Below are 16,479 nucleotides of genomic sequence, written 5' to 3'. Positions count from 1 at the left end.
TGTTTGCTACATGGCAAAGGTTAAATTGGGGGGAAGCCAGCAGGAGCTGAGCCCCTGCACTTTTGGTCTAAATGAGACCCAGGGGGAAATTAGTTCCCCTACTTCCACTGGTCAGCAGTTTTCCACTGGCTCCCCCACTTCCCAAATCCCAGTATAACCCCTGAATATAGGGTCCTTTCTACATATATAATTTGCCCTCATTAGTAATTTATTTTGTTTAATTAGTTTACAGTAACTTAATTATTTGTTTCAAATTAAAAACTGAAATTTTACCCACCATTGCAGGCTTAATCCAGCATGCACAGTTACTGCTTATGCAGTAGCTGGAGGAAAAGCTGTAGCAGTACATGCTGTTCAGTTTCTGGGCTGCATTTTACTTTCTGATCATTGTCATTTGGTGGACAAAACAAAGTAATTAGTGATTGATTAGATCATTTCAAACCAGAGTATCAACGCAAACTTTGTTTACAATGCTAGCATAGTAAAGGATTGTATATGTATATGGTTGTTAGGTACCCCCCTCTGGTGGTTTTACATAATGTAGGCATATTTTCTGACATGTTCCGGTTTGATTGAAATGTCCCTCTGGGGTTTTACATAGGAGAGTTTAAGGAAGTGAGAAACAAATGGAAGAGATCTTGTGTTCTTGAAGGAACATTTCCTGTCAGATGTTTAGCCTATATAGTCTATATATACACAACTAGGCCCACGAAGACCAGCTACACTCGTTTTAAGTGACTTGATTTTTTTGTTTCCTTCTGTCTGATCAGACAAAACACTAATTAGATTGGATATGTAAATGCACCATCTAACCATATTCATGTGTTACAGAATCTGATATAAATCGCATATTTGTGACTTGTGTCTAAACGGTCATATTCGCGTTTTTGGCGCAAAGGGCTTTATCCGTCACCCCGTATGCGACATGATTTTGTTGGACGTCATCACTTGTCGACAAAAAAGACCGTTCGCGGTGTCTCGTTGCTATGACAACTGCCATGGTCACGTTCAAAAACTTCAATCCATCGAAATTAATATTTGTGAAATGAAAGTTTTTTTGGGAAACCTATTACCAGAAATACTTTGAGTAACTGAACTGAGAAATTAATATTTGTGAAACCTATATGATTTATTATAACGGACATACAATGTGATTAATTAGTTTAGATTTTGACATGTCGTTGTTTTCGCTGCATAACATTTAGACATTCTAATTTTTAGGTTGATAAGTGACTGCTGACAGCACGCGACTCGCCAGTCGTATCAGCTTGTAGCATTGGCTAACATAAAGACATCAGAGGCTGTACTAAAACTTGTTTTGAGCTGTAATTCAATGGATTGTTGAATATTACAGAAACATATATTCGGTATGACATCCATACAAGCATCATACTCAAATGTTCACCTCAACAAAGTGTAAAATACATCCAAATACACTCAAGCCTAAATGTAAAATAATTTTGCTGGGTGGCAATTAGGATATTCACAAGCATGACGTCTTACCCCCAAGCCTTCCTAAGATGTGCACTTGATTTAGGTGCACTATCTTAACGCCGACAAATCAGTTTGGTCAATTGGAAACGCTTATTTATATGAAATAGTATTTCATCTATGCTTTAACCTTGGATGTACTCAGACTAAAATTTGCCACATTGACACACCATTCGAGTCAGACTTCGGCCACAAACCACTTTCTCATTTTAAATTAAGCCTGATATCATTAATACCACCAGAGGGCGGACATAACCATGTTATAGAATATTCTTCAGCTTTGGGAGTTAGTGACGTCCTCTGAGGAAGTACCGAAGCCAAAGACCCAAAATGAGGACCAAATCTCATCCAGTGAGTGGCTTCTTTAATCCTCTAATTTAGGAGTGTACTGTCCAATTGGATCCACATTATGTTGAAGGGTAATAATAATACATTGAACCTTGCTGGTTGAACCTTGCACCCCAACCAGCTTCCGATATTGTCACCATGATTTAACAGGTAAGTTTGCTAAGAACACATTATTTTTACAGGAACAACCTGGGAGCAATTAGGGTTAACTGTCTTTCTCAGGGGCAGAACCACTGAGGTTTTTACCCTGTGGCTAATGGAATCAAACCAGCAACCTTTTGTTTACTGGCCCAAAGCTTTTGAAATCCTGCCTGGAACAGCCATTTGTACAGACACCTTGAAGCTAGGACAGTCACTAGGACAGCCACCTTGAAGCTAGGACAGTCACTAGGACAGCCACCTTGAAGCTAGGACTGTCACTAGGACAGCCACCTTGAAGCTAGGACAGTCACTAGGACAGCCACCTTGAAGCTAGGACTGTCACTAGGACAGTCACCTTGAAGCTAGGACAGCCACTAGGACAGCCGCCTTGAATCTAGGCCAGTCACCTTGAAGCTAGGACAGTCACTAGGACAGCCACCTTGAAGCTAGGACAGTCACTAGGACATCTACCTTGAAGTTAGGACAGCCACTAGGACAGCCACCTTGAAGCTAGGACAACCACTAGGACAGCCACCTTGAAGCTAGGACAGTCACTAGGACATCTACCTTGAAGTTAGGACAGCCACTAGGACAGCCATTAGGACAGATACCTTGAAGCTAGGAAATAATATTCCTTGCCCACTTTAATAAATCGTCTGAAACACTATACCTTTTCAAAGGTCAAGGAGTACCCTATTTTTGATGCAAGTTGTATATTTCTCTTAACTGATATCGTCATACTTTGTGGAGAAAATGTAATGGTGCATTCATTGTGGATGAAAATCAAGCATTCTCAGGCGTAACATTATGTTTAGTCTCTAAAACCTCACCTAATAATAAGCACACCATTTAATTATTTTAGCTACACTTTATTCGCTACTTGCATGGACACATACCCAGAATGCTGTAATGGTGTGCTAGTACCAAACCCAATACGGGGACAGAATAAACAAAATCTACACAAAGTTGACATACCATTAAATACAATAGGTGGTGAGTATATAGTGTAATGGGATACGTGAGGTGATTATATAATACAGCCTACATTAAGTTACTGTTACAGTGTCATTATGCACAAAAGCTGGCTAGATGCAGGGAGATTCGCAGCGTTTTGTGTGCACCTACTTCGCTGTCAAAAGTCAATTTAGAATATTTGGGCAGTGTCATTAATTGGGTTAGTGTAATTAATGTTCAGAACAAATCTAGGCATGGTCAGATCCAGTGTGTCGATAATAACATACGTCATGTTTATAATTTAAACCCAATGTCAGGTAGACACCGTGCTGAATAATTACGTCACAAAGTACTGCCATAAAGACAGGATAACCGCATGCTGCAGTTATTCTCTCCCATGTGTTAACGCAGGATTTTCTTGCCTAACGGAGGTTTTTCTCGTCCAGCGTATGTGTCAACCTAACGACTGATAATGTTTAGTATTTAAGGGGTGCTGGGTGAAAACATTTTCTAAATATGCCAACTTTTATGATTTATCTATAGGCTATTCAAATGTGTGTTAAAAATACTTCCTGGAAAATAACCATTCTGTACATTCTTTAGAACTGTTTTGACAGTCCAAACCATCAAGGTCCATTTATGTTCTAATTGGAAAAAAACAACACGCGAATTGTTGTGGGACACCAACCTGCTTAATTCGAAATAGGTGCATTTTACTTTCCATCTTTCAATGTATGTTTATTTCTTTCTGTTGTATTTCATCCTATCAGTGACAGTGACTCGTATTGAGGATAAACCAACCAATACAGGTCACGTACCCCTGCCTGAAGAAAGCAATAGGCATTGCATTGGAGGGGAACCTTGCTTTGCGCCATATAGCCTACCGCTGTCTGTAACAAGCACCTGGAGAAAAATTGCGATCACAACGCGCACACATCACCAGGCGCGGTCTTATTTACATTCTGCCTGTGTCATCTGGGAGCGCGCACGTGTAGCCTACAGTCTACAGACTATGCTACTTGTCTTTGTCCTAGCCTAGTAGGCTGAAGTAGTGCACTTGGTTTTCTTTAACAGAAGCTAATATATGCAGCTGCCGTGACCATTTTAAATTGACGGGGACTGAATTATGTGTTTCTTATTTCCCTGGCAGCATTTTGAAAGCACCCGCATCAACGCGCAACGGAGTCCGTTGCTATACCGCTTGTACCGCGGACAGATTTCGCTTTGGATATAGGCTGCCCGTAGCCATGCGACGGCACCTCACCAAGATGCTGTGGGGGAGAAGAAGCTGCTTTGAAACGGGCGGGTTGTTAACCGTGATGTAGGGGTTTCCTCAGGCTATATAGGTTTGGATTATGAAGCCTATGATAGGCTTGCAGGCGAATTGATGTTGCACCGTGATTTTGACCTCGGTTTTCCTAAAGTGATCCATGCTCCTGTGTTTTTGCCATTATCAACATGTCCCCAGCATCGGCTGCGACCGCCAGTGAAAGCAGCACCACTACGGTTCCGGAGGAGGACGCGGAGAGCTCCCGCGAGGAGGTGAGAGTTTTTATGGACTACCCTGAATTTTGCGCTCGCGGCTTTCCGAACGCTACTAGGTGAATCGTGCACATGTCATCGGGATTAATAGTAATATTATAGATAAATCCCCTGTAACCTGACCGATAATATGATATAGAGATACTCAAATATCATATATACGCATTATGCAGCCCTTCTGTACATCTGCACATATTTCTTTTGTAAATTTCGAATACAGTGATTTGTTGATTGTTTTACTTGATCAATTCGAGTCCAATTGTTTTGACCATATTATTGAATGTGTTGTGTGTCTGACCGCCTGTGTTTTAGACGCGCGAGTGTAGGTGAGTGTGCGCATGTTGTAGCCTCCCTGTGAAACATCCCCATGAACTAAAAATGATTGACAACCCTGTCTGAGGCGATATCATAATGGCAGGCTATTGCCTCACTCCTGCCAAGGCAAGGGATTACTGAAGCCTTTCAACGGTGAATGTATTGAATATTCTACATTTTGTAAACTATTTTAATTATTATTTTCTGCAATTAGACCTAACCACCAGGCAGGATTGAGGTAACAAAGTGAAAAATCTGTCCTTGAGCAAGGCACTTAATCAAATGCTCCTGTAAGGCATTCTTGATAGGAGTGTCTGCTAAATTACACATTTTTAAAATAATGATTTTCTAGTATCATTCTGATTAGGTTCATATCAGGGTATACAAATATAGCATAAAATGTTTTACATGTCTGCATATATTTTAATCTGCTGTGTATGACCAGAGATTGGATGATTTAGAAGACTTTAATTTATCAGTTGATAATGTGTCACTGAGCATTTGGGAGTAATCCCTTGCAATTTACTTTATGAGCTTCTGAATTAAACATGTAGCTTACAATTTATTATCAAATAAATGTAAGTATTAAGCTATTGATGAGTCAATTTTTTAGTTTTAGCCTATTCTACACTATATTGGTCCAAATAAGGACATTTATAAACCACCAGTGTGGAATCTCATCCATTAGACCTTCTACAATCATTTGATTTATATAATATACTAGAGCTAATGGGTATAAAAGAGATGTCAGCTTGAAAGGAACTCAATCGAATGCACTAGATAGAAGACACTAATTAGCCATTACTCGAAACAATGGTTTTATAACATATTTTAGCAATACAAATGGGTCATTTGCAAGTGGAAACACTGTGTAAGAAGTTGTATGAGGTTGTGTAAGAGGTTGAAATTCAACACTACTGTTGTTTGCTCCTTGGGGTTTAAGGCCGGGTGTTCTGTAAAAGCACTTTGTGACAACTGCTGATGTAAAAAGGGATTTATAAATACATTTGATTGATTGATTGAATTTGATTGAAAGCCTTTCGGCCTCAGTATGAACCCAGAAAAATGATAAAATATCAATGTGGAAAGTTGGATACTTCTCTCACTTTTCAAACGACTCTAATCACTTTGTGCTTTATCAATGCCATTTGTTGAACGTCACTCTTCACCATCAGCCCACCTGAGAAGGACAACGTTATGGATGTTTGCAGCTCCTACAGAATTCATTAGGGAGGGTTTTGTCAGCCGTGCTTAACTGAATAAATAGGCGACAAATCTGTCTTGGTGCATTTTTGAACATTTTCTCATAATATTAATGAAATAGGCATTCAGATCACTCACAATACAAGGGCATTATATATTTTTCCATCTCTATTTTATTATATATGGAATTGTATACATCCAGCTGCTTGATGATTAACAGACCAGCGCATTGGTTTTCCCTGATTTGACCATTTACATTTCAACTGCCTTTCGCGATCAGTTTTTTCCCCAAACAACCCTCGCAAATATTCTATTGACAGTTTCAGCGTTGTTGAGGCAACTGGTCATGAAGAATATATAATGTATTGATTTTTGCTATGCATGATAGACATCAGACCAGAATAGATCATCAAATCCATGAGAAGTCTTGCCTCAGGCACCTTGAGATGCTCAGAGGTGGAACACAGGGGAAGGCCTGCTGTGAAACATAATGTGAAACGTCTGTGGGAGACTACGCTAGTATGGTATTCACAAGTACTAGAATAAATACAAAATGTTTTTTTTAAATTAAGTTTTATTCACAAGGAAAATGTGCAATTTACACTGTGCAAACCCAACACGGATCCCGGCCAATGCGTGTTGGGACAGTGTTCTCCAGGATCCCAATATCTCACCGGATTCAACCAGGCGGTTTGCCTGGTGCTACATGGAATGCCATTTGTTTGACAACCTGAATCTGAGGCGTTTGTCCGGTAACTACGACAAAATGTGTGCTGTCAAGGGAAATCCCGGACTTTAGCTGGGAAACACTGAAGTCGAATATCAGATGATAATTGATGGGGGGTTCAATGCTAAGCCCTCTGCCCTGTGGGGTGTTGGGTTAATGTGGGCCTAGGGGCCATGTCATGTGACCAGGTAGAGGCATCATAATGAGAAGGAACATGTATTATTCACTCAGCTCTGTCATGTTATGAGCAGGACCTCCTTACGTGCCTTTCCTTCTCTTAGTCTGTGTTTTAAAAAACCTGGAATGGAGCCTGGTAAAACCTGTATATTTAAATCTCCAAATGTTCTATGATAGCTGGTGCAGTGTAAGAGTATCCTCAAAAGCCTGCTGCCTCCTCTTAGCTGGCCACAGTGTCCTGGCCTTTCCTCCACTGTCCCAACTCATTTGTTCACATACGAAATTATCACCAAACAATATTGGCCAAGATGTCAATGCACCAAGCTCCCTATACCATACACAACTGGGCCAAGCAATCTCTGCCTTCTTGGAGACTAATGACATGCAAATGAATGAATGAACTGCAATATAACCCATCCATCCTGAGTGTCCTGGGTCTCTGCCCAGTGTGCAGGCACTGGGGCCACAGGGTTGAAAAGACACCCAGCTTCTGGGCGCCTGGAGGAAATGGCTGCAGGATTTCTGACTTTTGAAATTGGAAAGTAGATACCTGCTAAAAGACACTATTAACATCAAATATTTGTTGCAAATATAGCTGATTTGTTGATAGCTTTAATGCTTATTATGCTGATATGTAGATGTGCAGAATGTGATCCGAAGACTAAATCACTGTATAGGACACTACGCCATTCGCTGAATTTGCCCGCAATACGTGTGAGGTACTAAGGCATGGTGGGATCTTTTTTATTAACCATGTTGTATGCAAATACAAAATAATACCAGGACCTGGCTGAAATGACATATAACATACAGATGAAAGGGAGTTGTCTGCTCACTGTTTTGCTACACCCCAAACTATATTTTTAAAATCCGTAATGGGACTTTGGACCATTCTGCGTGCATACAAATTATTTCTATCATCTGAAAAGAAAACAAGAATATTATTGTGAAAAGGTTTCTCATGTGAAAGTTCAGATTAAGTGTGTGAGCTGTTTGATCATAACAAGAAAAGACATGAGCAAACGACTCCCTGCTCATTAATTAGATATGTCTAAGCACTTAGAACTCTGGATATTTCTCTAAATATTTCATTTGTCGCAAAGAGTAGCTGTTTTTGGCTCCAATTCGTTCAAGTTCACTGTTGCTAAATACCTATTTCCACAATATAAATTATTTAAAATACCTACAAATTCGTCATACCCATTGTGTATTAGATGTATGGCTAAAAAAACAATCCCAGTCAAACCTCGCAGTCCCAATCAAAATGAGGTTCAGGAGCGCATCTTACTCCCCCAAAACAACCTGCTGCCATCTGAACCTCATTATGACTGGGGAAACAATTTGGTGGTGATCTGTCAAAAAAGAAAAGCGTCAGACGATGTCGCGTTTAGACGGGTCGACGTCACGTGTAGCCACCCATGTTAAAACTGGTTTATTTGGAGCGGCTCGGCACTTTCGACGGCCGCGATATCCGATTGTGGGGCCACGCCACAACTTTTAATATTCTCTCTCCGCTTCCCTCTGTGCAGCAGCGGCCCCTGAAGCAGTCCCTCACCAAGTCCCTGTGCAGGGAGAGCCACTGGAAATGCCTGCTGCTGTCCCTGCTGCTGTACGGCTGCGTCGGGGCCATGGCCTGGTGCCACGTCACCAAGGTCACCCGCCTCTCGTTCGACAGTGCCTACAAGGTCAAGTCCATGATGTACCACGAGAGCCCGTGCTCCAACGGCTACATATACATCCCCGTGGCCTTCCTGCTCACGCTCTACGCCGTCTACCTGGTGGAGTGCTGGCACCGCCACGCCCGCGGCCAGCTGCAGCACAGGGCGGACCCGGAGAGCGTCGGGGGGCGGATCGTGCGCATGCAGCGGGCCACGCCCTGCATCTGGTGGAAGGCCATCAGCTACCACTACGTGAGGCGGACCCGCCAGGTGACGCGCTACCGCAACGGCGACGCCTACACCACCACGCAGGTGTACCATGAGCGCGTCAACACGCACGTGGCCGAGGCGGAGTTCGACTACGGCGACTGCGGCGTGAAAGACATCTCGAAGCGCCTGCGGGGCCTGGACAGCTCCCCGCTCACCAAGCTGAGGTTCACAAAGTGCTTTAGCTTCGCCAACGTGGAGTCGGAGAATTCCTACCTGACCCAGCGGGCCCGCTTCTTCACTGAGAACGAAGGCCTGGACGACTACATGGAGGCCCGCGAGGGGATGCACCTGAAGAATGTAGACTTCAAGGAGCACATGCTTGCCTTCTCGGACCCGGACCATCTTCCCTGGTACGCGTCCAACCCGGCGTTCTGGGCCGCCGCCGCGCTCACCCTCTCCTGGCCGCTGCGCGTGCTGACGGAGTACCGCACGGCCTACGTCCACTACCACGTGGAGAAGCTGTTCGGCTTCGACTACGTGCCGGCCACGCCCTCCGAGGAGCGGCCCTACTGCCGCCACATCCCCCGCGTCAACACCGTGGACAGCACGGAGCTGGAGTGGCACATCCGCTCCAACCAGCAGCTGGTGCCCAGCTACTCGGAGGCCGTCCTCATGGACCTGGCTCAGGTGTCGTCGGGCGGGCGCGGCAGCGGCAACACCTACTCTGTGTGCGGCGGCTACGGCGGCTACCGGCAGAACTGCGAGCGCTGCCACCGCACCATCAGCAACTCGTCCATCTTCTCGCGCAGCGCCCTGAGCATCTGCAACGGCACGAGCCCGCGCATCCCCTTCAGCGCCAGCCGCTTCTCGCTGTCGCGGCTGTACGGCTCGCGGCGCAGTTGCCTGTGGCGGAGCAGCGGCAGCCTGAACGAGACGTCGTGCCCCACCGAGAGTACCCACTGCCTGACGCCGTCGGGCCAGCCGACCGGCGAGGAGAACCCGCCGGACTACCAGGACGCGCTCTACTTCCCGGTGCTCATCGTGCACCGCAACGGGGGCTGCCTGAACCACTCCCTCCACCGGAACGGCTCCTGTCTGGAGACCTCCCTATGACCCCGTGCCAGACCGCCCTATGACCCCGTGCCAGACCGCCCTATGACCCAGTGCCAGACCGCCCGCTCACACCCGGTCCTGGACGAGGAATGTATTGCACCGTCCTTCCCCTGCGAGGACGATGACTTGACGTCGCTGAAAGCTAATATGTATCAGTTGTCTCCGTTAGACCACAGAGCATGACACATTAGCGGCACCCTGGTGCCCTTCAGGCCTGTACCAACACTGCTGTCGACTGGATGCACACACGGCCCTGGATTAGACGCACGCCATCGGCACTGCATTTCAAGACCATCTCAAACTAATGTCCTTCAGTGGTATGTTCTTCCTAAGTACAAGACAACGTGCTGCCTACAGCTACCGCCAAGCACAAACAAGCGACATTCCCAGGACAAAATCCGACAGTCTGAGATGAATTGTGTCTGAGAGAACATGTTAAGCACAGCTGTTCTGGACCAATCACAATGATCTGTTCATATCAGTTTGAGTTTCTGTAACCAAAGTTTCACGCTAGCTTTCACACTATCTATAAATAGAGATGATAAATAAGCAAGGTAACCTAACAGGCATACTGCCTAAGAATAATGTCCACCTTAAATCATGATGCACTTTGTTCTGGTCAAAACCAGGCAGCACAGAACTTTAGATGTCTTGTGACTGAAAACCCCAACACAACTTAGCAGTTGAGGCTTCCTCTTGATAAGATGGTGTAGAAGTACAAAATAATCAAGACCTAAATAAACAAAAATAAAGACCTAAATAAATTCTCTTTACCTGGTCATTTAGATCTTAACTAGGAACTTTCCTCTCCTGGTGAACACAGTCAAGTCCTGGGGAACACTGGAGACTTACTCCAAGTAAGTCCACTGAGCCTAGAAGAAACAACTAATTTGGCTCCCAAAGGGCTCTTTGGTCCATTAGCTTCAAATTAAAAAGGGAGAACCAATAGAAAATGATAAATAATGAACATAGGCTACCTAATGTAAGGTAATGTCTGAGTGGTAAAAACTGACAAGGGGCAAGTCAAGTTACTGCAAACACAAATCCCTGGATTCCAACCCACAACCCTCTCTCAAATCCCTGGATTCCAACCCACAACCCTCTCTCAAATCCCTGGATTCCAACCCACAACCCTCTCTCAAATCCCTGGATTCCAACCCACAACCCTCTCTCAAATCCCCAGATTCCAACCCACAACCCTCTCTCAAATCCCAAGATTCCAACCCACAACCCTCTCTCAAATCCCTGGATTACAACCCACAACCCTCTCTCAAATCCCAAGATTCCAACCCACAACCCTCTCTCAAATCCCTGGATTCCAACACACAACCCCCTCTCAGCTGAACTGGCAATGCATAATAAAGGAAACTGGAACGTCCTGTCAATTCATATGAAAAACAGAGCACTTGTTTTCCGTAGCATTTCATTCTCCTAGTGTAAAAATGCCTCAAGTGAAGGTGTATTTGTTGTTTTTTGAGGCCATTGCGTTTAAAGAGATCTTTTTACGGAAACAAATGTTCTTTCATTATGATGACATCTGATACAGCAGTTGTACCATCCAGTTAACAAGCAGCAGGAGTCAGATAGCACAGGATGCAGTAACAGTTCTACTTCCTGACACTCTAAATATAGTAACATAGATCCATGAATAACTTAGTATAGCACGATTAAAGACCACAAGTACTTTAAGCTGATAAGAGAAGTCTTACATTGGAACATGTGCCATGCAGTCCACATTCCTTTGAGTGTCCGATGAACACATTAAAACGACAACAACAATGTGATTATATGATGTCTCTTCAGCTGTCAACAGGGAGTCTTCTATTTTCAATTACCATTCAATGATTATTAAGAAACAATAATTTCCTTTCAGCTACCTCCTAATTCTTAAACTATTTTAAGTGCCTGGATGTTGGCGCTTTAAAACTTCAGCTTGGCACAAAAGACACACCTGAACAAACGCAGCAATGACCCACCATCCAAATGACTAGAAATGCAAAGGCAGGGTTCGATCAACTCAAGTTCGACCGCATGTTTTCTACACAGTATTGTTTTAACGTCATTCCAAGGTTTCAGGGGCTCCTGATGAGACTTTTAAGTGCCCGCCACCGATCAGATAACTTGGAGATGTGCTCTGCTGTCGAGGGAAGCAGGCAGACCAGACCACCGCGCGCTGCATCTGACCTGATGCCTATCAGAAACAGCCAGACACCCAAAATAGGCAGAGGCCTGTGTTCAAACGGCGCCAGTGTCAGCCCTAATTATAGACCGGTAGGATTTCTGTAGGTCTAATCACAAAACAGACATGTGGTAATGGCTAATTTCCATTTGAAAATGTTTCAAGGCAAGTCCAGGTGGAAAATACACATTCTTATGACCTTGCAAGAGACATTTAAATAATATTAAGATACAAGTCGATAAGTTTTAGTTTAGCCAGTTTTGCGGACATCGTTTAAGCCTAGTCCAGGACTAGGAGATTCTCATTGATCTTCACAAAAGGGTGTTGAGGTCATTGATTGAAACCCCCTCCCCCAGTCTCTTGAAACACACACACTTTGTAAATATCTGGAGACGTTTTCGCAGGTACCATATCACCAAAAGGGCTTTGCTGCTTTGATCAAACTAAAGCTAACCTAAAAAGCCGGAGACACTGGGGCCCAGGAACAGAGGCAGGCTGACAGCCATTCAGTCACGTCTGGCCCAAAGGCCCTGGCCAGTTAATAGAAAAGCACCCTGATTAATCCCGGGTCTGGATGCTGACAGGGCTCGGTAATCTATGCCCGGGGAGCTGTGCCGGCAAATTACAAATCTTTATTAGATCTATACACACAAAGTGATAAATAGGCCTTTTTCATTCACATGTACTATACTGACATCAGCCTCTCACAGCCACTTGCCCACTAGCCCAAGGTATGAGAGGCATTATCAGTCGGTACGTTGTGGTGATTGGTGATACCACAAAGATAAAACTCAGACCTATTTGGTGAACTCTGGTGATCATCTCATGGGCAAATTACTGAGCTGTAATTGATAATGTATAGGTATTTTGTACTAATACTTGGCGCTGCCACTGATAAAGGGACAAGACCCAGCATTATGTGTGACTGGAACATTTCAGCATTAAAGAAAAAAATATACAAAATAAGCATGAATCTAATTGATTACTCCACCAAAACAGAGCATAAGGGCATGACATTTATTCTATCAATGTCTTTTTTCTTTAAATAATCCACAAGCATGTTATTTTCGAATGCTTCCACATTGATTTAACCTTTTATTGTTGAACGTAGGTACTTCCTGCCTTTACAACTCTAGTTGCCACTGGCCTTTTTAATTACGGAACTAGACATTTCTCACAACATCAAACCAAGCGTCTCTAACAATTTCTATGAAATGAGTTGCTGTGAACAAGCAAAACAGAGCAGAAAAATTAAAAGATTATTGATTAGCATTTGGTGTAAAGTGTCCAAGTCTTGTGTGTTTTGGTTTCAATAAATTGCATATCTATATTTTGCTGGACATCATACATGTTTTCAAACTTCCAGAAATAAACAGCAAAGGCTATCTAGGAGAAAGTTCAGATAGAAATCCCATTGGTCAAAAATATAGATCTGGCCGTGGTCCGTCTATCCTAAGAACACCTATGCAACCCCCAAAACCAACTCAGGAGTGTAGTACGGACATCTGCAGTGCTGTGAAATGCATTCTAAACGCTGAATGTTTTCAGATCTTCAACCAAAATCTAATATTAAATTGAGGGCACTTGAGTGACCAAATACAACAAGAATTGTACACTTAATTCATTTTATTTAATGAAAAATGCCACGCATATAACAGAATTTTACTAGCCCACACACTCAATAATTGGTTGGACGACCGCAATCAAACACTTCCTATTGTGATGGCTGATCAGTCTCTCAAATCACTTTGGAAGAGTTTTGGCCCACTCTTCCTACTGTATCTCAGTGACACTTGTAGGTTTTTCAGCAAAAACTGTTCATTTCAAATCCTGCCACACTTAGCAAGGGTTAGGTCTTGACTTAGGTCAATGACCAGATCATTCCAACATGTAATACATACCTTTGAATTTGTCCTGATGTAGACGTGCTGTGTGTTTTGGATTACTGTCTTGCTGTGGCTTCCTTGTCCCATTGACAAAACCAAGAACATTTGAAAGGGGACAAATACTGTTTCACGGCACTGTGCAGAAGACGCATCATATGTTCTATCACAAGCACTTCACTTATTCTCTTTGCCAGCTGATTGGACTGTTGGTCTATTCGACTGCCTCCTGATTAGATGGTTGGACTATTTGACTGCCTGCTGATTGGACTGTTGGACTATTTTACTGCCTGCAAATTGGACTGTTGATATATTTCGACTGACACCTGATTAGACTGTTGGACAATTTGACTGTCTCCTGATTGGACGGTTGGACTATTTGACTGCCTGCTGATTGGACTGTTGGACTATTTTACTGCCTGCAGATTGGACTGTTGATATATTTCGACTGACACCTGATTAGACTGTTGGACAATTTGACTGTCTCCTGATTGGACTGTTGGTCTATTTGACTGCCCTGCTGATTAGACTGTTGTACTATTCAACTGCCTCCTGATTAAACGGTTGGACTATTTGACTGCCTGCTGATTGGACTGTTGTCTATTTAACTTCCTGCCGATTGGACTGTGGGACTATTTAACTTCCTGCTGATTGGACTGGGGGTCTATTTAACTTCCTGCTGATTGGACTGTAATTTCACTCAAGCCCTCTGCATTTCTAAAGTGTTGGAGAGGTTGACAGTGTCAATCAGCTGAAACTAATTGTGTCCCATATGGGTTTTAATTGAGGATGTGTGGAGCAGGATGACCAGGCTTCTGTAACAGATCATGGAAGGAAGGTGACTTCAGTTCAGGGGTCAGACACATTACCGGAGGTTCAGTCACAGGAGGCCCCCATTTTCATTAGAAGACTTTCAGAGTATTGAGGCGAGTTGTTTATTTAGATTATTGTGTCTGTTAGTCTGACGTTTGAAACAGCCGACAGTGAAAGCGATTACAGACCCAATAGTCCATCGCTCACTGTTCGGCCTCTAACTAGTTTGGTTTATTTATAATAAAAACCATCCGATGGATTCACTGTGCTATGTAGTTGTGTACTATAAAGACTGTTTACTAAAGCTATGTTTATTAACCAGTAAACAATAAACAGTATACAACAGTCAACGAAAGTTATTCAACTTTGTTATTAGTGACAGGAAATTGTTTGCCCACCACAGACTGTTAACTTAACCCTTTATCATAATATAAAATAGAAGTAGAACAGTAAAACTCTTTCAACTCCCAGGTGTCCCTGTATGGAAATTTATGCATTTTTAAAAATTTCACAACCCAAAATGAAACCTTTATCATGTACAAAGCTGAGTTACACGTTGTAATGCTGTATGTAGTATGTACCAAGGTTATTATAGTGAACATGCAACTAACGCTCATACCAACATAACTCTGTAGAGATATTGACAGATTGTAATTTACCACACTGACCTGCCTTATGCAGTGATAAAGATAAATGCCTTCTAGCTTCCCATGCAGTTTCTTCCCCCTAATACTAAAACTAATACTTAAACTAAATAATATAAAAACAAACTTATAACTGAATGAAAACAAGCAAATCGGGTCTGTACACTAACTGAAATAAAATTTAAAGAAAATTGTACTCGAATAAACACATAAAATATAAAACAACTAAACTACAATAACCTTGGAAAGTACTCTAAGACCAAGAATGCTTTTGGGGACATTTTCATACTGTTGTGTACAGAATGTTGTGGCTTTATTAAAGGACTCCAGTGTAAATAATAGATGCTAGTTTAGAAGGACTGTTGTTGTGTTTATTGTACTTAGAATGTGTCTCACGTCACCAATAAATACATAAAAGGTGGTTTCCAATCGAAATGAACAACGCTACGGGGAAGCGTCCTCGACGACAGGTGAAGTGTCTCAGTTCAGATGTTATACAAGGAAAATGTATCTTGTAAATACAGTACAATTTAAATTACAAACCTTGCCGCTATAGGCTACTGCTGTATTTCTGAGGGCAGAACAATGCTGTTCTTTCCCTTCCAACGTTATAGGCACATTTCTAGCCTCTTTCTCCATAGAGTAAGGGCTGTGGGAGACTATGGACGTCTCATCTGCAGATTTGAGCGCAAGACAACTTTTTACATGTGTAAAAAAACGCTTCTCTACTCGGATCATTGGTCCACTACAGTTTCCTTGTCATTCACGTTACTACTACGCTGTCAGCATCACAAATGGCACTCCATTTCCCATGTAGTGCTGTGCATTTCCACAAGACCCCCGCCGGTTCTACGGGTCCTGGGCCCGGCTCAAAGGTAGTGCTCTACATGGGGAATAGGTTGCCATTTGGGACATACTATTGTTAGTCTGCCAGCATCTCCCCTGAGCGTTGCAGTCGGTGGGGTTGCACCAGGACCGGCGGTGGGGTTGCACCAGGACCGGCGGTGGGGTTGCACCAGGACCGGCGGTGGGGTTGCACCAGGACCGGCGGTGGGGTTGCACCAGGACCGGCGGTGGGGTT

General features: G+C 43.3%; 1 protein-coding gene across 1 annotated transcript; it reads left to right on the top strand.

Annotated features, from left to right (window-relative positions):
• The first annotated feature begins 3,894 nt into the window (after positions 1 to 3,894).
• Positions 3,895 to 15,739, top strand: tmem151ba (transmembrane protein 151Ba). Its single transcript, XM_010878383.4, has 2 exons — positions 3,895 to 4,476; positions 8,428 to 15,739. Exons 1-2 carry the CDS (start codon positions 4,393 to 4,395, stop codon positions 9,877 to 9,879), a joined length of 1,536 nt encoding a protein of 511 aa, XP_010876685.1. The 5' UTR covers positions 3,895 to 4,392; the 3' UTR covers positions 9,880 to 15,739.
• Positions 15,740 to 16,479: the final 740 nt, after the last annotated feature.

This window comes from Esox lucius, chromosome 14 (genome assembly GCF_011004845.1).
Source record: "Esox lucius isolate fEsoLuc1 chromosome 14, fEsoLuc1.pri, whole genome shotgun sequence".
NCBI classification, from domain to species: domain Eukaryota; kingdom Metazoa; phylum Chordata; class Actinopteri; order Esociformes; family Esocidae; genus Esox; species Esox lucius.
Note: the sequence above shows the minus strand (reverse complement) of the source record. Positions and strands in the feature narration are given on the sequence as shown.